Source organism: Notechis scutatus, chromosome 2 (genome assembly GCF_049901735.1).
Source record: "Notechis scutatus isolate UNSWTSFEM ecotype Mainland chromosome 2, rNotScu1.2, whole genome shotgun sequence".
NCBI classification, from domain to species: domain Eukaryota; kingdom Metazoa; phylum Chordata; class Lepidosauria; order Squamata; family Elapidae; genus Notechis; species Notechis scutatus.
Window position 1 is genome coordinate 5,986,388 of NC_142010.1, and position 22,281 is coordinate 6,008,668.

The following is a 22,281-nucleotide window of genomic DNA, read 5'->3' on the forward strand; positions in this document are numbered from 1 at the left end:
AGCTGATCGTCGGAACAGCTGATCATCAGAACAGCTGATCGTCGGAACAGCTGATCGCCGGGAGGGGGAAAATAAATACTTTAAGGAGTGATTGGGCAGGGAGGGGTGGGCGGAGAGGGGCGGGGCCAGCCAGGGGCATAATTAGCTGGGACTCGGGAGGCAGAGAATAGATGGGGGTGGGGCCAGTCAGAGGTGGTATTGGCCGGTTCTCCAAACTACTCAAAATTTCCGCTAGTGGTTCTCCAGAACTGGTCAGAATCTACTGAATGCCACCCTCTGCTTTGAAGGTCAACCTCTCTTGGGACACCAGGTTGAGAAAGGTCAGTCAAGGGGCCACGATTTCCCATACTTATACCCGACTTATTATACATTAGAATCCAGGACAGGATTCTAATTTTCCTCAGAATTCCCTAAAGTAATGGAAGGAAAAAAAAATTCAGAGATGGTTTTTGCCCACTGTTATGGAATCAAGTCCAATGTCTATGGAGATTCTCAGCCATCCAGGTCATAGTTGTCCAAAAGGTGCTTTTTTCCAAGAGGCAACTGGACTTTCTGAAGAGTTGAAGAAGCTTCTTGGATGAGAAGCGAAATGTCTTCAAAGAAAAACCAGAAAGTCTACTTGCCTCTTGAAAAAAAAAGCCCCTTTGGGTGAATCAAGTCCAGTTTCCCACCCACCACCTTAGATTCAAATGCTTTGCTTCATCCCTGGATTTCTCCTGTCTCCCAGGGAAGAATGCTCTCCACTGGGCTGCCGCAGTCAACAACGTCCGGGCCTCCCTCATTCTGCTCAGGAACGGAGCTGACAAGGACCTTTTAGACAATCAGGTAATGGGCATTGGCTCACTATCTCACCTGTCTCACTTAGTAGCACGAATTTTGAGCTCCACTGTGGCGGTAAGTCGAGGACTACCTGCATTGACAGCGTTTAGCGAAAACGCCATGCAATAAAATTGCTTGAACTTGAGAGTCAGCAAGTGCGTCATAATTCAAATAATTCATTTATTCCTAACCTGGGCTATTGAAGTTGGGTTTGGTCATCAAGGGTGTGAGACTAACAATGGTCCCAAATCATGCAGGCCTCTCTTACTTAGGAGTAGAATAGAATAGAATAGAATAGAATAGAATAGAATAGAATAGAATAGAATAGAATAGAATAGAATGGAATGGAATGGAATGGAATGGAATGGAATAGAATAGAATAGAACAGAACAGAACAGAATAGAATAGAACAGAACAGAACAGAACAGAATAGAAGCTGGAAGGCACCTTCGAGGTCTTCTAGTCCAGCCCCCTGCTCTAGGAGGAGAACCTATACCAGGGGTGGGATTCTACCAGTTCGCACCTATTCGCTAGAACCGGTTGTTAACATTCTAAACAGTTCGGCGAACCGGTTGCTAGAAGAAATTACTGGCCTAATCCTGTAAGGAAGGCAGGAAGGAAACATTCTGGTGTTGCTTACAGAAACTGCCTCTCCGATAACCCTTATTACATTCTTGGCAGGACTAGACTTCCTGTCTCTGGAACTTCTCTGGAATTTTTTCCCCCTCCTTTGCTGGTACTTTGCTTGTGTGGAGTGACCATTCAAAGTTACAGTGGCACTGAAAAAAGTGACTTATGACCATTTTTCACACTTACAACAGTTGCAGCATCCCCACAGTCATGAGAGGCCAGGCGAGGAAATGCATGCCTCGATGTGAGTAATATTGAGTTGGTCACGCCCAGCCAATAACATGACCACCAAACCATGTCCAGCCCACCACCTAAGCCACGACCACAGAACCGGTAGTTAAAAATTTGAATCCCACCCCTGTCCTATACCATTTCAGACAAATGACTGTCTAGTCCCAGTGATGGCGAACCTTTTCAGCACCGAGTGCCCAAACTGGAACATGTGTGCATGTGTGTGTGCTGGAACGCTAGAAAACCAAAGACCAGCTGGCCGATGCATGCATGCCTGTTTTGGGGGCATTTTGGGACGGTTTTTGGACCATTTTCAGGGCATTTTCGGGCCAAAAACGTCCTGAAAACGGCCCCAAAATGGCTTGGAAACCAGGCTGAAAATGCCCAGAAAACCAACTGAAAAGGACCCCCCAAAAACAGCCTGAAAGCAGCACAAAAATGGCCTGAAAATGGCTCAAAAACAGCTTGTTTTTTGGCCAAGGTTTTGGCCATTTCCGGTGCTCTGGCCCCCGTGAAGACCAGATGGCCGGTGTGCATGTGTGCACCAGGAACCAGAAGAGCAGCTGGCGATATCACGTGTGCCCACTGAGAGGGCTCTGCGTGCCACTTCTAGCACGCGTGCCATAGGTTCGCCATCACGGGTCCAGTCTCTTCTTAAAAGCCTCCAGTGATGAAGCCTCTACAACTTCTGATGGCAAAGCTGTTCCATTGGTTAATTGTCCTAACCGTTAAGTTTCTCCTTCATTCCAGGTTGCTTTGCTCTTTGATTAGTTTCCAACCATTATTTCTCTTGTCTTGCCCTCTGGTGCTTTGGAGAACAATTTGACCCCCTCTTCTTTGGGGCAGACCCTCAAATACTGGAAAACTGCTATCATGTCACCCCTAATTCTTCTTGGTCCCATTTCCCTCTCTGTCTGCAGGCCCAGACCCCTCTGTTCCTGGCTGCCCGTGAGGGAAGCTATCAAGTGGCCTGTCTTCTCCTACAACACGGGGCCAAGCCGAACCTACGGAACCATTCAGGTCGCCTCCCCAAAGACGTGGCCCTGGAGCGTTTGCACCACGACATCCTCTCTCTCCTGGACAGATCCTGCCTTCCTCCTGGGACTGGCCAGCTTTCCCCACATAGGCCTCGCCCACAGCCTTCCTCCAAATTGCACAGGTGGCCATACCCGCCCAAGCCTTCCCAGCTAGCTCCAGTTCCAGAGAACGAGGGACCTTTTAAGGAGGCTACCCCACCAGAAGAGGCCATGGGGCAGGCGGTGGAGTGAATCCTCACCCCCTGCGTGAGGACCCCTGTGGGTCAGCAATGACAGCTTTGGCCAAGGACATAGCTTTCCCCAGCGAAATTTGCAGGACGGTGGCTGGGATTGGTGGAGTATCCAAGGGCAGTGTGGAGAAATGAAGACATTCCAGCAAGTGACCTCAAAAGAGCTCCAGATGTTTCTGCTGTCACATGGGATGCAACATGGCTTGGATCCTAAGGTCATCTTACAAAACCCGATGCGTATAGAGCGCAGGTCATCCCACCTTGTTAGATCTTCCCCAGAACATCTTCCAGATGTGTTGCCCTGGCAAGTAGGATTTCAGCCCATCTGGCAGGGAGAATGGAAAAGACCATCGTACAGCCATTGATTTGAGAGGAAGTCTCTTCAAACTCATTGAGGCTTACTTGGCTGTCTTCCTACAGCTGTCTTCAGAGTTGGTCTCTCTGCAGGGAAGGATTGAATAACCTGGCAATTTAGGCTGCTGAGAATTCTAGAAGCTGAAGTCCAATATATATGGAGGTCATGAAAAGCAGGTGTGGGATGGGAACGGATAATCCCAAGATGGTCTGATGAAACCTTCCACTGTTTTCCTGATTTGTTAATTCCACCATGTAGTGTTTTGCAATTCAGCTCACCTTCCACTGAGAACATGTCAGGTGGACTTCTCTAAAGAATGGAATATTGTTACCGATTATACTCATTGTGCAAAAGCCCACAGATATGAAGTAAAGTTATAACTTCCTCCAAACTGAATTCAGTTCCTGGTGATTTCATTTGTATACAAGATTCCTTAGGTGGACACTTTCACCTTAGGTGGGAGTTTTTACCTGTTTTCACAGTAATAACTACACCATCTCCCAATTTACAAACCAGGATGCCAACGTCCTTTTGCAAGCTATCAAGAGAGATAGCAATTGCATTTGAGATGTTGTATCTGGGATGCATCACTAGAGAAAGAAAAAGGCACTCCTAATCCTGCTATATAGGGTTTTAGTCAGACTTCAAGCGTCCAGTTCTGGAGACCACACTTAACAAAAGATTCTGATAAGACTGAGTGAGTCCAGAGACAGGCAACAAAAATGGTGGAAGGTCTGAGGGACAAAATGGTGGAAGGTCTGAGGGACAAAATGGTGGAAGGTCTGAGGGAAGAAGACACGCCACATATCAGGAGAGCTTGGAGGAACTGAATATGTACAGCCTGGAGGACAGGAGGGAAAAGGGGGCGACACATAATGGAAATCTTTAAATATATTAAGGGTGCGAATAAAGTTCTAGAAGGCAGTATTTTCAATATTAAACAATAAATCAAGAACAGGGGGGGGGCATGACCTCAAACTGACAGGAGGGAAGTTCAGTAGTAATGTTAGAAAGTATTATGTCACAGAAAGAGGACTGGAAGTTTGGAACTAACTTCCAGGGGAAGTAGTGGGCCAATCATCAGTAACTGAGTTTAAACATGCTTGGGACAAACCCATGTCTTATCATCCAAAAAAAATACAATAATATAAACTAAAATAAAAACAAGTAAAATATTTTTTAAAAAATCAATCAAAAACAATAAGCTAAAAAGCTAAAAAGAAAAACAAACAAACTCAAAGTGTTACCCTGTGGTTAGTTGGGTGGCCATCTTACCACAGGGTACTTCTTTGATAAATTTAATACATAATATTTAATTTAATAAATAAAAATAATACATCGATAAAAGGGCAGACTCAATGGACCGTGTGACGACCCGGGGCATGACACAAGAATAACCAAGTCACAAAAATAGAAGAAAGTCCCTTTAATGCCTCCAACTTGGCCCCAACGTCCAATTATTCTCTGCAGGATATCAAACTCTTAAAGAAAACAGTTTACGGAGGGAGTAACTGCAGTCCGCACCCAAAGTAAAGTTAATTCAAAATAAAAAAACAACAACACAAACCACACTGAAGGAATTACTACGGCAGGCAAGGATGATTAATTGCAGACTTCTACCAGATAATGCAGTAACCACAGTTGGGAGGAAGCCAAAACACAGATAAGCTCCGACAAGAATGCACGCTTTGCTTCCAACCCATTTGCCATGTGTAGTATGTCCTTTTAACCAGTCCTCCCAGCTGCAGCCCATTAAGGGGATCAGGGCCCCTTCCTCCCCCATAGACCACGCCACTCATGTTTCTCCCTTATCCGCTCCTCCCTGCGTGCCCTAGGATGAAGAGGGGATGGGCCTGGATCTTCCTCTGAATGCCCATCTGGCCTGTGCCCTTCCCCAGTTTCCTCTACAACCACCGGAGCCACACTCCCACTCTCTGTCAGCTGTTCCATCTCTCCCTCGGAGTCAGACTCCAACAGAGGCATGACAGACCGCTAGGTCTTTTTCTGCCGTCGGTTTTCTAGGTTTCAATGTTTCAGATATTGGGGAGGATTATGGGAGGAAAATTTTACATCTAGCTGTAGGGTTGTAAGGCTCAGCATGCTGACAGCAACACACACTGGGAGACTTGTAGTATGTTAAAAAAAATGCACACAAAAACTACAGATTTATTGTGGCAGGGGCTTATGAAAGACAGCTTTTCCCCCATTATAAATAGTCGTAGGTCCACTCAGCATCTTGCAGCTACCGTTCTAGGCCAACCAGGCAAATGGGAGTGATGCCAAAAAACAGGAACATCGTCCCGAGGGGCGAACTTTTGGGATATTTCCATGTTTCTCCTCAAAGGAAAAGCCCAAGTCACCCAGGGCCTTGGAAACAAGAAGGACAGATTGGGTCACACCAGCCACCAGAAGCGGACGTAGAGCAGAAGCACCATGAAGATGAGGCCAGTGGCGGCAGCTTTGGCATAGGCGGAGCGGCTGTTGAGGAACTTGGCATCATGGCGGTATTTCTTGGAGAGGGTGGACAAGTTGCTGGCTTTGGAGTCCAGAGCTGAAGAAAGAGAGAAAAGAAAGAAAAACACAATTGCCTCAGTTGTCCTCCTATTCATCCTTGCCAGGAAAAGATGCTGCGGGTTCCCCACTTCTGGGGGCTCGAGGAAGAGGAAGGGGGGCAAGGCTTAGAAAGGGAGCTGTTCAAGAGAAGCGTCAGCCATTTTGAATGGCCTCCTCAGAACAAATTTGATGGCCTCTTTTTTATAGTAATTTTATTCAAAATGACAATTAAATGACAATTCAAAAGATAAAAACTAATACGGGCAGTCCTTGGCTTTAAACTGTCAGGATTCCAGCAGTTACCCCAATTAAATCATGAGTCTGGAGCCAAACTTCCAAAACTTCAAAAGGATTTATTGGGAGTTAACATGCCCAGCACTGCCTGGGTGTAGCCAACTCTGAGGCACATCATTCATTGTCACCCTTGACCCTGGTTTCCCCCCCACCCCCTGGGTGTATCGTAATTCATATTCTCCAATGGGACACATCCATAGCCAAGAGTCATCAGTCATGCTCTCCAGTTAGAATTTTGCGTGGCAGAAACTTCAGTCAACTAGTTACTGTCTCTGAAAAACTATTTATGGAATGTACTTTTGGTTTCCAAACAAACCCCTTTCCCCCTTCCCTTTCTGTTGGCAACTCTAAAAATAGCCAGAGAAATATTTTATGAGTTGACAAGTTCATTTAGTGACCAAAGTTACAACGGCACTGAAGAAAGTGACGCATATTGCAGAATCCAGATGAAAAGATGTAATGATTATTATTGTAACTACTAAAAAATAAAGGTTTATTGGGAATTAAGATGAGGGAATAAAGGTATATTTTAACCACTGAGATGTCACGCTCAAAGCACTAAAAGGGGGGAAACCTATGTTTGTTTCTTTTTCTTTTGTGTTAAAACTTGTATTAATCTAGAATTTATAGAAAGAATGTGTGATGGAAAGAAAATATGACAGATTAAAGAACTATTTAAATTAATAAGCTAATACAGACTATTAAAAGGAAGGAGAGACATTGGTAACTTTTTTTTTATTAGGCGAACATATATTGTTATTTTTTGTTTTTTTAAAAAAAAATCAAAGGATTATATTTGAAATAATTGAAATGAAATGAAAGGATGTTTGGGTTGAGATTAATCTAAGAGACTAGGATTAAATTGCTTGTTTCTCTCCTTTCTGAAAGTTTGGAATGGAAAAGATAATAATAGAATTAAGTGTGCATATATGAATCTATAACTATTGTCATATTTGTATGTAAAAGTGATGACCCGGAAATATGCTGCCCACTAAAAAGAGCTTTTTGTTTTTATGTGAAAAACTGAATAAAATTTGTTTAAAAAAAAAAGATGGCCAAGATACTCTTCCCGTGGGTCTCCCTCCTCTACCTGATAAGGTCTCCCCTCTTTGGAGGACTTCTTCAATGTTGGTCACCATGATCTTCTGAACGTCCTGGAGCTCCGTATTGATGCTACTTAGGTGGCGCTTTGACCAAGTGTCCAGGTAGGATTTCTTCAGCTTCTGGATGTAAATGTCTGATAAGGAAAAATAAGACAATTCATATTCAGCATTTTGTTCCATCTAGATCAGTCTTCTACAACCTGGTACCCCAAACTCTTCCGAACCCACCACGGCACGTGAGATTCCTTACTCAGCCCTGATCCAACCTTGCATTCCTGTCACCACAAAGAGCAATGGATTCTCATTTCATTTGTTAGACTTTTAAGCTTCTAAAATCTGACAGTGTTAGCAATAGAATAACAATATAAATTAAAAGAAGTAAAACTGTAAACCAGGGGTGTCAAACTCGGCCAGTTTTGGCCCGCTGCCCTGGAAACAGTGAAAGACCAGGCCGTGATGCCTCTGCCAGCAAAAACAGAGCTTGGGAAGGTTATTTTCACTGGCACAGGGTTGCAGGAGGCTGTCGCAACCAAAAACGGAGTTTGGGAGCCCATTTTCGCTGGTAGAGTACTTAAGACCTGTTTCTGGCAATAGATCCCATCATAAAGAGGCCTGCAGCGTGACCTCTCTGGGCACCAGGGTATCTATCCCCCTCCTAAAGATCTGGCTGAGGAATTCTGGGAGTTGAAGTCCGCACATCTTAAAGTTACCAGTTTGAGAAATTCTTTTTTTTTTAAATAAAAGTTTTTTATTTTTATCACAACAAAAACAAACATAAAACCTTCTTTCTGTTCCATAGTGTGTTAGTTGAGTACATATTTCTTCATGCACAAAATAATATCATACATATTTAACTTGTATATATTTATAATTGTTCTTATCAATATTTTATATCACATTTGTCACTTATTCTATTATCCTTAACTTTTAAGTCCTTAACTTTCAATAATATATTTCAAGTTCATTTTCTTATTCTATCTAACTCATCTATTTATCAGTAACAATATGTTATACTATACTTATATAATTCAATTCTTTACTCTTCTATCCAACCATTCATAAAATAGATTTCCAAATTTTATAATAGTCTTTTTCTTCTTGTTCTCTAATCGCCATTGTTAATCTACTCATTTCTGCACATTCCATTATTTTCTTAATTATTTCCTCTTCTGTCGGAATTTTTTCATTTCTCCAATTTTGTGCAAATATAGTTTGAGAAATTCTGATTCAACACAGTAAAATCACAGGAACTGAGGAGAGATAATCTTTTAGAGCAGTGGTGGCTAAACTTTTTGGGCTCCCGTGCCAAAAATTGCTCATGTGCCAGCACCCAGAAGGCAATGCGTGTGGGGGAACCCCCCCATACCCCCTGTGCATGCGTGCAACCACCCCTGTGCACGCCATGTCTCTACACATGCGTGCGTGATCCCCCTGCACGCCATGCGTCTCTGTACATGCACTTGAGATGCCCTGTGTGTCCCATGCATCTCTGCAGATGACTTTTAAGGATGGGGGCAGACAACCTGATGCCCAGGGATGCTCTTCTGACCAAGACTTCCTGAAACCGTAATTAAGCACACGCTTAGTTAAAACAACTTTTGTTTTATTTCAACGCTGGGAATTATGTTCATTCCCAGCCTGTAATGAGTCCCAAACAGTCCCTCGAGATAAGCACCAACCTTTCTCTCCTTTGAATTGCTGCCAACAACTAAAGTGTCAAAGTAACTATAAAAAACCAACTGAAGCACAAAGTCCACACAGAGCTTCAAGGTTTAATCCAAACAGAGCGAACGACTTTGCTTCCTGCAAAGGTTTCTCTATCTTTGCACTTCCTTTATACTTTATGGGAGGGGCAATCACCTCCAAGCCTTACTCCCGAGTCGCCCCTTTTGTCTTAGCTGCTCTTGACTTCTAGCAGCTCTGCGCACACACATACTGGGAACAGGCTCCCCTTGTTCCTCTGCCTCACTGCTGCTGTTCTGGAGGTTCCTGAGTCAGCAACCCACTCCCAGATGGTCCTGGCCCCATCTCTGCATCGGACGCAGGACTCCTGGACTGGTCTACTTTCTTCCCACTGTCCAATTCCACTGCCGTCTGCACAGGCTGCTGTCGAACCACAACAGATGCCATGTTGCAGACCTCTTTACGATGGGATTCCTTGTCAGAAAGCGATTCACCTTTCCACCTACCAAACTCAATGAAGGCGTAAGGCCGGGACACCGATGAGATTTTCTTCCCATAAAGTTCCCAGAATTCCGTTTGCAGTTCCTCCAGAAAGGAGAAGGCCAATGTCTTGGAATAGTGAGCTTCGCAGAGCGTCAGGTAACAAATCCCCTGGCTGATCAGGTAACTGTAGGGAAAAATTAAGAGAAATTAAGCAGAAATTAAGAGGAAACGAGAAGAAAAAGGGGTGTGATTTGAGAAGTAAATCTGCACGTAGGTTTAGAAACAGTCCATGGAGATACTCAATCTTGCCCCAAAGTTGCTTTTCCAAAAGGCAACTGGACTTTTTTTTGTGGGGGGGGGGGTTTCCCCTTGAAAATGTTTTGCTTCTCATCCAACAAGCTTCTTCAGTTGTTTGAAGAACTGAAGAAGCTTTTTTGGATGAGAAGCAAAACGTTTTCAAGGAAAAAAAGCAAGAAAGTCTACTTGACTTTTGGAAAAGCAAGTTTGAGATACTTGGAGACAATAATTTACAAGAATTCATATACGCTTCCCTGTGCATATGATCTATGGCAGTGGTGGCTAACTTTTTTGGGCTCCTGTGCCAAAAATTATGTGCGCACTTGTGCGCTCGTGTGCCAGCAACCAGAAGGCAATGCACCTGCACATGTGCGTGCAACCCCCCCGCCGCCCCCTTATCTGCACTGCACCTCACAGCTGATTTTTGGCCGGTTTGAGGCCTTTTTCGGCCTCTAGAAGCTTGAGGGAAGACTCTGCAGGCTTTTCAGGACGAATAATAGGCCCATTTCATCACTTCCGGTATTTCCGGAAATACTGAAAAAGGCCTCAAACCAGCCGAAAAATCAGCTGTGAGGCCCACGCATGCATAGTGAGGTAAGTTTGCCTGCGGCTCGCGTGCTGGCACAAATGGCTCTGTGCCATCACCGCTCTATGGCAGCATGGAATATGGCTTCCAAAGCTGACAGGTTTGCTGGAACGCTGACACTCCACACACCTGTAAATTATTTGTCGGTGCCTCAACATATCTCAGGGTGAATGTGTGTGTGTGTGTGTGTGTGTGTGTGTGTGTCACACCACTCGTGATAGATGTCCCATCCCTTTTGGACAAGCACCATTGTGTCACATATCATTATGTCCACACACATGTCCAAAACATCTGGAGCTTTTCGTTTGAAGGTAGCAAACACCCATAGTGATGTCTGTATCCACACAACCCGTTTTGGATGCCAGGTAAGTGCAGGGCCTGCGTGGAGGCTTGGGGAGGGGGAAAAAGGGGCCTCCCGGAAGTTCCAGAAGTCTGGAAATGGGCCCGTTTCCGGCCCCCAGAGAGCCTCTGGAGCCCGGGGGAGCCAGTTTTCGCTGTCCCAGAGGCTTGAGGAAAGCCTTGGGAGCCTGGGGAAGACGAAAAACTGGCCTCCCGGAAGTTCCGGTAGGCCACGCCCACCCAGCAACCGGGCAGAGAACCCATTGCTAAAACCTTTGAAGCCCACCCCCTAGAGGGATGGCATCTAAATTTAATCCATCATCTTCTTCTCCACCTCACTTACGAATCGGAAAAAAAACTTACTGAAAAGTCATCGTTCCAGCCTGCAGAGAACATCGGTTTGGCGAATGATCCCCAAGTTTTCGGAAAAGCTGTTTGGCTTGATTGTGATATTCTTGCAAGTTCCGATTTGACTTCAGGTAAAAGGGATGGGGGGGGGAGGAGGAAAAAGTTTGTCATTCAAAAAGCCAGAGTAGAGATTGTAACCCCTCCCAACGGGGCGGACAGAAGCCGGTCGGAGAATCCTACGGTAATCTCACCCAACCTAAGTGATGGAGGGAAAACGACAAACTCTGCTTTTGCAGTGCAGCGATTCACATAACTGGAGCAAGAAAGGGGGTACGATGGTGGCAAACTTCAATGTCTCACTTAACAACAAAAAAATACAGGCTCAACTGTAGTCGTACGTTGAGGGTTATCTGCATTTAGACGCCCTGGTTGTAAGTCAGGGACATCCTCCTGCACTTAGCCAGGAAAAGCAAGGTCCTCTTTGCTTGGTCCATAAGAGAAATCTAAGCCGTGAAAACATGCCAGGAATAAAATGCCCTTTGCTATTCTCCTGGTATTCCCGCAAACTCTGCCTAAGGGTGGGCGAAGGGTAACCCCCAAATTCCCAGCAAATAAAATAGCAAGGACGAGACGGGGAGGGGGAAGGAGAGGGGGGACAGATATCTAAATAAAACCAAGCGCATTGTTTTCCCAAGGCTCGTAAAGCCGCCTTTACTCGCTTCAGAATGAGCTTTAAAAACCAAATAAAACCGCCGGAGAAACCCATCCATTCTCTCCGATAAAAACTGTCACCTGTCTTTCTTAAAACAGTGAGTCTTAAGCAAATTGCAGGTGCCCTCTAGAACAGTGGCCGCCAACCAGTGGGCCGGGGACCACTGGTGGTCCGTGAGAAAATTTTGGTAATCTGCAGAGAAATGTCACCCCCAAAGCAATTAATCCAGGCTGCGCGGGAACACAAGACTACGCCGCCTACATGGCACACGGGAACACAAAGCTTGCGTCACTTGCATTGCGAACAACATGAGGTAGTGAGGGGAGGGGGGAAAGGGTGGAGGGAGGGAACTTGCCCCACTCGCCCCACATGCCTGACCTGGCCACCAGGCTGCTTCTTTCTGCTTCTTTCTTTTTCTGCTTTTGGCTGCACGCAAGGAAAGCAGCAAAAGTCTTTCTCTCCCCCAAACTCCGCCAGAAATGAGTCTTTGGGACCCTGCAAGGCATCCTGTTCCAAGAGGCTGCGCCATCACAAGAAGTCTCACAAAGACTCATTTCTGGCGGAGTTTGGGGGAGAGAAAGAAAGACTTCTGCTGCTTCTGCTGCTTTCCTTGCATGAAGCCAAAAGTCTCTCTCTCTCTCTCTTCCCCTGAGAACGGAGCTGGAGACGGTATCCTGCGATCCTAAATAAAGAATGATCGATCAGTAAGAAAATGGAGTGGGGAATTTTCCTGCAGACTTTTTTTTGGGGATTTTCCCAGAGTCTCTGCTGCTTTCTGCAGAAACCCTGGGAAAACATCAGCAAGCTACCGTCAGTCAAAATTCATATTAGTGGTTCCCTGGGATTTAATATTATGAGTTTGGTGGTCCCTGAGGACCCAAAGGCTGGTGACCCCTGATCTAGAAGAGGGGTCTCCAACCTTGGCAACTTTAAGACTTTAAGCTTTAAGCTGGCTGAGGAATTCTGGGAGTTGAAGTCCACAAGTCTTAAAGTTGCCAAGGTTGGAGACCTCTGCTCTACAACTTGAGGCAGCTGAACAATGGGGGGGGTTGCTAGAGTCGTGGTGGGGGTGCAGGACTCTTCCAGGGCTGCCTTAACACATGGGCCTGATGGGCCCTTTCCCGTGGGCCCCATAGGGGACCCTTCCTCATCTGTGTATGTTAACCCTTCAACGCACCTTGTATCATATAAACACAGCAACGTATTTAAGGGGCGTCCATAAGGGCACCATCGTGCCTCCTGCCCCTGTCCTACTGTCCCCATTTAATCGTACCCATTTTCTGTATTCTTACTCATGTTTATACCTATACCTCTTATTTTGTAAGCGACTGACAAATCAAATAAATAAAATAAACACATATTTATTTGCAGGAAGTGCCAATAATTTTTTTTTTTTAAAAAGATATGTTTCGTTTCATCGACCATTGACCTTTTTTATTCCTGTTGAGTACTTTTGCCGATTAACAGAGTCGGAAGGGACCTTGAGTTGGAAGGGACCTTGTAGGTCATCTAGTCCAACCCCACTTCCTCCCGCCCCCAAACGTAGGGGGTCCCAGTACACTGCTGTGCCAGGGGAGCCCATAAATACTGTTAAGATGTCCCTGCCCTCTTCTCCCCCCTCCCCCCCCCTCCGTTTACCTGCTCCGTTTCTTGCATGGAGGCAGCCAAAAGCAGCCCGTCTTGGACACGGCTGATCATAGTCAGCAGAACCATGCCGGCGGGAGGAAAAAAGGGGGGCTAGAAATGAGGGTCTTCTTCAGCCCAGGGCGCGCGGGGTAGGTGGGGGGTGCAGTGTCCCGGATCCCCACCCCCGCCAGTTCCTCTCTTCCTCGCCTCCGTCCCTCGCAGAAGTCTTGCAGTCGGGACTTAAGTCTCCCGCTGACGTGGCTGATCCGGCCCGGGCGGAAAGGAGGAGGCGGGGGGGGGGGCGGAGCGAGCCAGGCGAGAAGTTTTACTTGTGCGAAGTTGTCCGGGTGTGTGTACTTGTGGGTGTTTGTGGGGGGAGGGTTGTTGGAAAAGCGGAGCAGCCTTTGGAGGAGCCTCGGGTGGACGCCGCGGTTCACGAGACCCGTGGAAAACACCCGGCCCTGAGGGGGTGGGTGGGAGGGAGCATCGGGTTTTTTTTTCATCGCGCGCGGAAAAGTTTTGCTCGTGGGTCTTGCTGGGGCGGAGGGGCCAGGGAGCCGCCATTTATTCGCCGCTTTCGCTTTTTTAGAACTCGAGCCGGCTTCGCGGTAGAGCGAAACCTTCAAGTTGAAAAGAAAAGAAGAGAAAAGAAAAGGAAAGAAAAGAAAAGAAAAAGGAACCTTCCGTTTGTGACGTCACAATCCCACTTGTAGAACACTCTCCTTCGCCCCCCCCAGGGCAGAGGGAGAGCCACGTTGTAATACACACACACACACACACACACATCCTGGATTGTTTGGTAAATAAATGTACGAGCTGTGCTATAGCTTTCTTAGCTTTTCAAAAGAAGGCAAAGACCTCAGGTACATTCTACCCACATGTGGTGGACATGAAACCACTGCCAGGAAATATTGGAGACTGATACAGACATGGGTGGAGCAAATGGTGGGAGAACATTAGAATAGAATAGAATAGAATAGAATAGAATAGAATAGAATAGAATAGAATAGAATAGAATTCTTTATTGGCCAAGTGTTTTTGGACACACAAGTAATTTGTCTTGGTGCAAATGCTCTCAGTGTACATTAAAAAAAAAGATACATTCGTCAAAAGTCAAGAATCATCAGGTACAACACTTAATGATAGTCATAGGGTACAATAAGCAATCAAATCATACTTGGAAACAGTCCATATAGATCATAAGGGTACAAGTGACAAAGTTACAGTCATACAGTCACAAGTGGGAGGGGATGGGTGATAAGGAGTGATGAGAAGATTAATAGTAATAGTAGTGCAGACTTTGTAATAGTTGGACAGTGTTATGGAAATTAGTTGTTTAGCAGAGTGATGGCATTCGGGGGAAAAACTGTTCTGATGTCTAGTTGTTCTGGTGTGCAGCGCTCTATAGCGTCGTTTTGAGGGAAGGAGTTGAAACAGTTTATGTCCGGGATGGGAGGGGTCTGTAAATATTTTCACAGCCCTCTGTTTTGACCTGCAGTATACAGGTCGATGGAAGGCAGGTTGGTAGTAATTGTTTTTTCTGCAGTCCTAACTACCTAATTACATACTCAATTTAAGCCAGAATGTTTTGTTTTAAGGAATAATGACAGAAAGTTACATATATGTTATAAAGGTATAACATATCTAATAACACATGTATTGACAGGGGGCGAGAATACTGGGCAAATGAAAATATACTAGCAGAAAGAGAAATAATAAGGAAAATAATGACTTGTGCAGAATCTGATAGATTAACTTTAGAACTCAAAAATAAGGGGGAATCAGAATACTATGATACTTGGAAGAAGTTTTATCAATGGCTGCAAAAAAAAAGGGGAAGATCGGAACAAAAATAGCTAGGAGGAATAGATCTACTAGAATGAAAATACTGTATCAATAATATGAATGTTAATGGTTTAGTAATATTTTTGTATATATGGCAGAGTAATGCCAAAACAGTTGCACTGAAACTTATAGTTGTAAACAATAAAAAATATTTTTAAAAAAAGAAGGCAAAGACCAGCAAATTTTAACCTTTCTGATTGTGTATCAAGAATATTGTCAAGAAATTAATGCTTGATACTGTGGGAAGCCCACCCATCCGCAGAAGAATGGAAATTTGGGGGGAAATATTCAAAAAGGCAGAATATTCTATTTCCCCAAAGGCAGAAACATGCTCTTGAAGGCAGAGAGCAGCCCACAGCAGATGCCAGCACTTAAGGAGATAAAGAGCTTATTGAAAGTGGAAGACAGCTATCTAGATGGCTCCACTCATAAGCAAAGCAAATACTGCAGGCAGACATCCATAGGATATTTCGAAACGCCTTTCAGCAAAGTTTGACAGCTAACAAAAGCAGAGGGATGGGATTAGAAAGGAGCCCCTGACCCAAGATCCAACACAGGACAAAAGGCATTAGCCGCAATAGGAATTGCCTAACACTCTTCAGAACACAAGCCCCTTCCTTGCACACACACCCAGAACAGTCCAAACTTCAAACTCACAGAAACCTATTGTGATGATCTGGGGCGTAGCACAAAGACAACACAGTCAGATAATCAGCAGGAGTCCCTTTATTAGCTCCAACTTTGCCCCCAATGTCCAGGTTACCTTCTGGCTGGAGAAAAAATCTCCCAGGAACAGCCTTTGACTGCAGAGAATCAAGTCCAATACATGGTCAACACAAACTGTAAGTTTAAGTCCAATCAAGCCAAACCGAGGTAATTAGTTTGGCAGGGCAGGAGCAAGAATTCCAGGCGTGAAGGCACGGCAAAACTCACATGGGATTCAATTTTTTTATAACCGGTTCTGTGGGCGTGGTTTAATTGATGGCCGTGGCTTGGTAGTCATGTGACTGGGTGGACGTGGCTTGGTGGTCATGTTATTGGCTGGGCGTGGCCAACTCAATATCACTCACATCGAGGCACCATCTCCTCACCTGGCCTCTCATGACTGTGGGGATGCTGCAACAGTCATAAGTGTGAAAAACGGTAATAAGTCACTTTTTTCAGTGCCATTGTAACTTTGAATGGTCACTCCACACAAGCAAAGTACCAGCAAAGGAAGGGAAAAAAACCTCCAGAGAAGTTCCTGAGACAGGAAGTCTAGTCCTGCCAAGAATGTAATAAGGGTTAACGGAGAGGCAGTTTCTGTAAGCAACACCAGAATGTTTCCTTCCTGCCTTCCTTACAGGATTAGGCCAGTAATTTCTTCTAACAACCGGTTCTCCAAACTGCTTAGAATGTTAACAACAGGTTCTAGCGAATAGGTGCGAATTGGTAGAATCCCACCCCTGATGACACCTATGAAAATTCATCCACTCACTCAGCCATTTGTTCAGCTGACCCAGAACTGCACTCTGTCTTTGTGTGTGTGTGGTTCTGTTATAAATAAACTTTCTTTCCAATCGGACTCTCTGTTGTTTCCAGCATCTTTCTCCCAGCTTGGAACTGAACCAGATAGGTTTTCCTTCCAACCATTCCCTTTAACAACTTTTTAAGAAGAGTCTAGACCAGGGGTGTCAAACTCAAGGCCCCCGGGGGCTGGATCCAGATCTTAATACCTTTTGGGTGGTCCATAGTAATTGCTAAGCAACCAGTCCTAAATTGAGGGCTACCTACACTGTGAGATGGGTGGTCTTGTAAAAAATTTAAATAATTTAGATTTAAGAGTTTTGCCTATTATAATGAGCTACAGTGGCGCAGTGGTTAGAGTGCACTACTGCTGGCTACTTCTGCTGACTGCCAGCTGCCTGCAATTTGGCAGTTTGTATCTCACCAGGTTCAAAGTTGATTCAGCCTTGCATCCTTCCGAGATGGTAAAATGAGGACCCAGATTGTTGGGGGCAATAGGCTGACTCTCTAAACCTGTTTAGAGAGGGCTGTAAAGGTCAAGTGAGGGAAGCTGAATGTCAACTAAAAAAACCTTACTTGGTCTTTTTAGTTGTCAACAGAAAGGGGAGTGGGGGAAAGCAGTGCATTCCTTAAATGCTTCAGATAATTGCTTTGGCAACCAAAGCTTCTGGCATGCAAAATTATTACTGGAGAGCATAATTGATGACTCTTGGTTATGAATGTGTATCATTGGAGAATATACATCCAGTGGATGCGGGGAAAGACCAGGGTCAAGGGTGAAATGAATGATGTGTCAGAGTTGGCTGCAACCGGGTAATGCTGACATGTTAACTAACTCCTAATAAATCAATCTTTTTTACTCTGAAAGATGCGGCTAGAGACTTATGATTTGAATGAGGGTGCATGTTGGAGTCCTGACAGTAAAAGCATTGTGAGGTGGTATATAAGTCTAACTGACTTGCAACAAATACTGTTTTACAAGACAAGACTCCCTCCCAAAGGAGGCCTCCAAATGCAACTTTTAATGTGACAAAGGCTTTAAAGAATTCACTACAGGGAGCAGTTGCGTTACCTACATTGAATTGATTGAAAGTAGCATCCATTTTACCTATTTTTTGTTCCGTTAGCTTGCAAGGGTTGGCACGACCCTTAGAGAGCTGAAGTCATTTGCAAAAAGCAACCGACCACCTCTCACCTCCCTTAAGAGGCATTATTAGACAATACAGGTAGTCCTCAACGTACAACAGTTCATTTAGTGACCATTCAAACTTACCACGGCACTGAAAAAAGTGACTTATGGCCATTTTTCACACTTATAACCATTGCAGCATCCCCATGGTCATGTGATTTAACATTCAGATGCTTGACAACTGACTCACATTTATGACGGTTGTAGAGTCCCAAGGTCATGTAATCCCCTTTTGCGACTTTCCTATGAGCAAAGTCAATGGGTAAATCAGATTCACTTATTACTAATTTAACCACTGCAGTGATTCACTTAACAAATTGGGGAGAAAAGTCGTAAAATGGGGCAAAACTCACTTAACAAATTTCTCACTTAGCAACATAAATTTTGGGCTCAGTTGTGGTCGTTATTTGAGAACTACCTGTCTTGGGGGTATAATTCGTATGTGTGTGTATTAAATGCTCTTTTATTTCCCAAAATTACATTTAAATCCAGTCAGTTCGTGTCTAAATTCTCAGATGAGAAGAATGAAAGTCACTCTCAGAAAACAAAATCATTTTGTGTTCTGCAACTCAATGGGGGCAGATTGAGGAGTCAAATCCACCTCCCCATTTATTCTGCTTTTCACTATGTTTTAATTGTTTTCCCCACTAATTTTTACCTCAGAAGAAGTGGTTTGGTTAAGTACAGGTAACCCTCTCCTTACGACCAGTTGCTTAAGTGACTGATCGAAATTATGACAGATCATAATGGACATGAGTTCATTTAATGACCACCGGAAAAAGGTCATAAAATTGACTGCAATCATGTGCCTGGCTCCCTTAATGACCACCCTGATTTACAACCGTAATTTCAGAGTCAATTATGGCTTTAAATCAAGAACTATTTATAGCCAGCAATAATCCACAAGCAATTCTAATATGTGGCAAGTATCTTCATTACACATCTGTAAAGGGCCGCTATAAGATAGAGTCAAAAATGGTAAAAATGGAAGCCACAATATGATTGAAACTGTGCCTGTTTTTAAATGTGTGTTAACTAGCTACATTCTGATAGAATGAATCTAAATTATTCCAGATGTTCTTGGACAAAGTCCACAGAGCTCTTTCATTCTTGTTTTACATCTCATTCATGCAAGCGGGTAAAGAAACTATGAAATAATTTAGAATTGTGATAAACCCATCACTTTGGTTTGCTATCTCTAAATTAATTCCATTAATAATCCCAGCTTGTTCTTAGAAAAGAGGAATCCAGGTTCAGATAAAATTCTAAGCAATCCATCCCTAGTTTATCTGGAACAATGAGAATAAATAGTTTGCTTACACCCATACATCACTCACTCTAAATAAACCAGGAATCAGGGCTTGTATCATTTTAACCAAACACAGGCACAACATCCATTATTATTTTCCTGTTAAATAACCTGCGACACCTTAGTTGTCTGAAAGAAAAACAATAAAGACATTGGTATTTTTCAGAGATATTTCTTGATCTGATCTCTCAATGTCTTCAACGATGGCAGAGCTTCTAATGTTCTTTAAAAATTCTTTAAAAATCCAAGGAGACATTCAGAGAAATGTATCTGCCTTGAAAGTAGACTGCACCGAACTATACAGCAGTCAAATATTAACAGAGGAAATGTTTTATGACATTTTGTATCATGGCCTAAACTTTTTAACGATCATTTTTATGTCATGGAATGTTTAATAAAATTTCCAAATTTCAAATCCGCAGGAGTCATTTTGGATGCCTGTAAGTTAGCCCATTTGAGATACCTTGGTTAAAAAATGGTTGCCATTTGGTTAAAAAAGGTACCATTTCGCCCAGTTAAAAGTTATGGGAGTTTTTAGTGGTTAGCATCACCCATTTGTTCGGTCCTGGTTCACTTTCCTGCCACATGCTCACCTGTGTTTGAACTCTCTCTTGCACAGAAACACAACACGGTAGCTTTGCAACAAAATTTATTACGACCGCGTTAAAGCGCAATTGTGCATGAAGAATGAGAAGCAGTCAACAGCTGCAAATTTGGTTAGCTTTTATGTGCTAAATATGGTGGGGGTGGGGGTGGATTAGCTTAATTAGTGAGAAAATTCAATTAGGGTTCCACTTCCAGGCAAGTACAAATGTACACACACAAAGTGGAACTGAAGAGCCCCACCACATAGCCTTTAAATCTAGATAAATGGGGATAACGTCACCTTGAATTTAGGGAATTATACTCTCAACATAGTAAATAATAAACATCAGACTATAGAACAAGTTTTGGCAACATAGCTTCTGTAGGTGCTGATTTATACATCATACCTCCTAAGGGTTGATCCCAACAGAGGATGTTCCAGACTTGGTGACTTTAAAATGTGTGGACTTCAACTGCCATGGCTGGCTGGGGAATTCTGGGAGTCGAAGTCCGCGCATCTTAAAGCTGCCAAGGTTGACCAGCCCTATTCTGATGCCTTCCCCTCAAATTTTATAAATTCCAAAACTTCCCTTGGGCATGAACACTGTATTCCCGCAAACAGGAATACTATGTCACTTCGACCACTTTTTTGTATTTTCAATATTTGGAATGGGACGTACCTATAGTTTAATTATTAAAAAAATTTACATGGCTGTCCCTTTGCAGCAGAGACTCCGTACCTAGACATTGTGTGAGAGATTGATATGAGTCCCAAAATCTGAAAAGTCCCGTGACCAGGGAGAAAGAGGAGAAGTAGGTGCTCGCTCTCCAATCTGGGCTTGTGAGCTTCCCCAACATAAGCCAATAGGCCACTGTGTGACTCAGAATGCTGGTTTGCATGGGTTGACAGCCAGATCCAGCAGGGTTCTCTAGCAATTCTTAAATAAAACAGGATCCATAATATGTTTAGGAATTAGAAGACCATCAACCTGTCTCTTTTCTTCGCAGGCAAATGAAAGCAGCTACATTTATTTTGTCATTTTCAAATAAGCTCTAGGTATAATTTACTAGACCTATTGAACTATTTCCCTAGGATAGCTTTGCATAGGACAATTGGAGGCATCCCGATTCAAAAACATTGCACTAAACATCAAATTATTTAGGAAAAGGGCTAACTTAAGAGCTCTTTCACTGCAGGGACGAATTAGCTGAGACATTATGCCTAGTGCTTTTGGGGATAAACACGCTAAGCTTAAATCCACAGTCTCGTAGCATCTTAAGACTGTTTTTAAGACTTGCAAATAGAGATTTTTCCCACTGCCCTTAATCAATGGTACGTTCCTTTTCATGCCACCCCTAAACTGTTAAAAATCATGGCACCGCTGTGACTTTTCATTGGCCCTCTAAATACCCAAGTAATCTTCGACTTGCAATTTAGACAGGGGCCGTTCAAAGTTGCAACGGTGCTGAAAAAAGCGATTTACAACCAGTTCTTGAACTTAGGACCATTGCAGCATCCATGTAGTCATGTGATCAAAGTTTGGGCACTTGGGAACCGACATGTTTACAACAGTTGTAGAGTCCTGGGGGTGTGCGAGTGTGTGTGTGTGTGTGTGTGTGTGACATGATTGCCTTCCCAACGGATGTCTGGCAAGCAAAGTCAATGGAGACAGTCAAATTTGCTGAACGACTGTGTGATTTGCTTCGTGATTGTGGCAAAAAGGTAAAACCAGGCATTGCCACTTAATGACCATCTCGCTTAGCGGCAGGAATTTCAGCCCCAGTGGTGGTTGTGAGTCGAGGAGTACCTGTACTGCCCCTATTGGCTTTTGGCAGGGAGGAGGCAGAGAGGGAGGGGCGGAGTCTCCACCGAGCAATAGAAAAGATAGATGTCAACCCCGCTCCTTTCCAGCGTTGATGACGTTACCTAGTTTGGTAATGAAACATCTGCGAGAAAAACACCAAACTCAGAGAGCGTCTACGTGTCATATGGCCAGTATAAAAAAAAAATTAGTCATTTGCAAAGCTGTGTTGTGCTGGAGCATGAGCTTTGTTCTTCCTTTTCTTGCAAAGCGTGATACCTTTCCTGCCCAAAGTCTTCCAACATGGTTTGATTTTTTTCAGTCCTCACAGCTGAGATCAATCCAGTTCCCATTTCCGACTAGGTTAATCGTCTTTTGAACTCCCAAATGATGAAGGAAAGAGGAGTTTCATACTCCGTGTAGAAAGGAGGGCTCTCTTCCAAGCAAGGGTGGGGCGGCTAGGCCCGGAGGAAGCGCAGAGCGCTGGTCTTCCATCCGGGCCCCTTGAGCTGAGAGCAGTAAATCCAGCAGCCCTTGAATTCCCACTGGGATAGGAGGCTCCGTGCGTTGATCCTCAAGACGCTGGCTCTGTAGAAGAGGGAGAAGGTGTCAACTCATAAAATATTTCCATGGTCTTTTTAGGAACAGAGGGAGGCGTTTTTTAGGAACAGAGAGGGGGCAGCAGTGCGGCAGCTTGCAAGCCAAAAGTGCATTCCATA

At 44.2% G+C, this 22,281-nt stretch overlaps 3 protein-coding genes across 4 annotated transcripts in view; 1 reads left to right on the plus strand and 2 right to left on the minus strand.

Moving 5' to 3' along the window:
• The window catches only part of NOTCH4 (notch receptor 4), a 93,083-nt gene extending 89,385 nt beyond the window's left edge, over window positions 1-3,698 (plus strand). The window contains exons 25-26 of the mRNA XM_087953349.1: window positions 728-825; window positions 2,601-3,698. Coding sequence (XP_087809475.1) covers window positions 728-825; window positions 2,601-2,948 — 446 coding nt within the window. The 3' untranslated portion in view covers window positions 2,949-3,698. The remainder of the gene's footprint in view (window positions 1-727; window positions 826-2,600) is intronic.
• A 1,015-nt stretch (window positions 3,699-4,713) lies between these two features.
• LOC113424933 (vesicle-trafficking protein SEC22b-B-like) lies at window positions 4,714-13,564 on the minus strand. Its single transcript, XM_026686863.2, has 5 exons — window positions 13,339-13,564; window positions 11,004-11,113; window positions 9,442-9,602; window positions 7,240-7,386; window positions 4,714-5,853 (listed from the first exon to the last, which is right to left on the minus strand). The coding sequence occupies exons 1-5, from the start codon at window positions 13,411-13,413 to the stop codon at window positions 5,696-5,698; spliced, it is 651 nt and encodes a 216-aa protein (XP_026542648.1). The 5' UTR covers window positions 13,414-13,564; the 3' UTR covers window positions 4,714-5,695.
• Window positions 13,565-19,807: 6,243 nt separating this feature from the next.
• Window positions 19,808-22,281, minus strand: part of GPSM3 (G protein signaling modulator 3) — a 33,389-nt gene continuing 30,915 nt past the window's right edge. For both annotated transcript variants that reach the window (XM_087953332.1, XM_026686865.2), the window contains exon 5: window positions 19,808-22,150. In XM_087953332.1, the coding sequence (XP_087809458.1) occupies window positions 21,971-22,150 (180 nt within the window). In that variant the 3' untranslated portion in view covers window positions 19,808-21,970. The remainder of the gene's footprint in view (window positions 22,151-22,281) is intronic.

Bases quoted from the DNA above. Each gene is read 5' to 3' on its own strand.
- LOC113424933 (XM_026686863.2), bottom strand. From the start codon at position 13,413: ATGGTTCTGCTGACTATGATCAGCCGTGTCCAAGACGGGCTGCTTTTG. The intron at 9,603-11,003 runs GTAAGTTTTTTT...TTTTCCCTACAG, and splicing joins GCTGGAACGATGACTTTTCA to TTACCTGATCAGCCAGGGGA. The intron at 5,854-7,239 runs GTAGAGGAGGGA...CTCTTTCTTCAG, and splicing joins AAGAGGGGAGACCTTATCAG to CTCTGGACTCCAAAGCCAGC.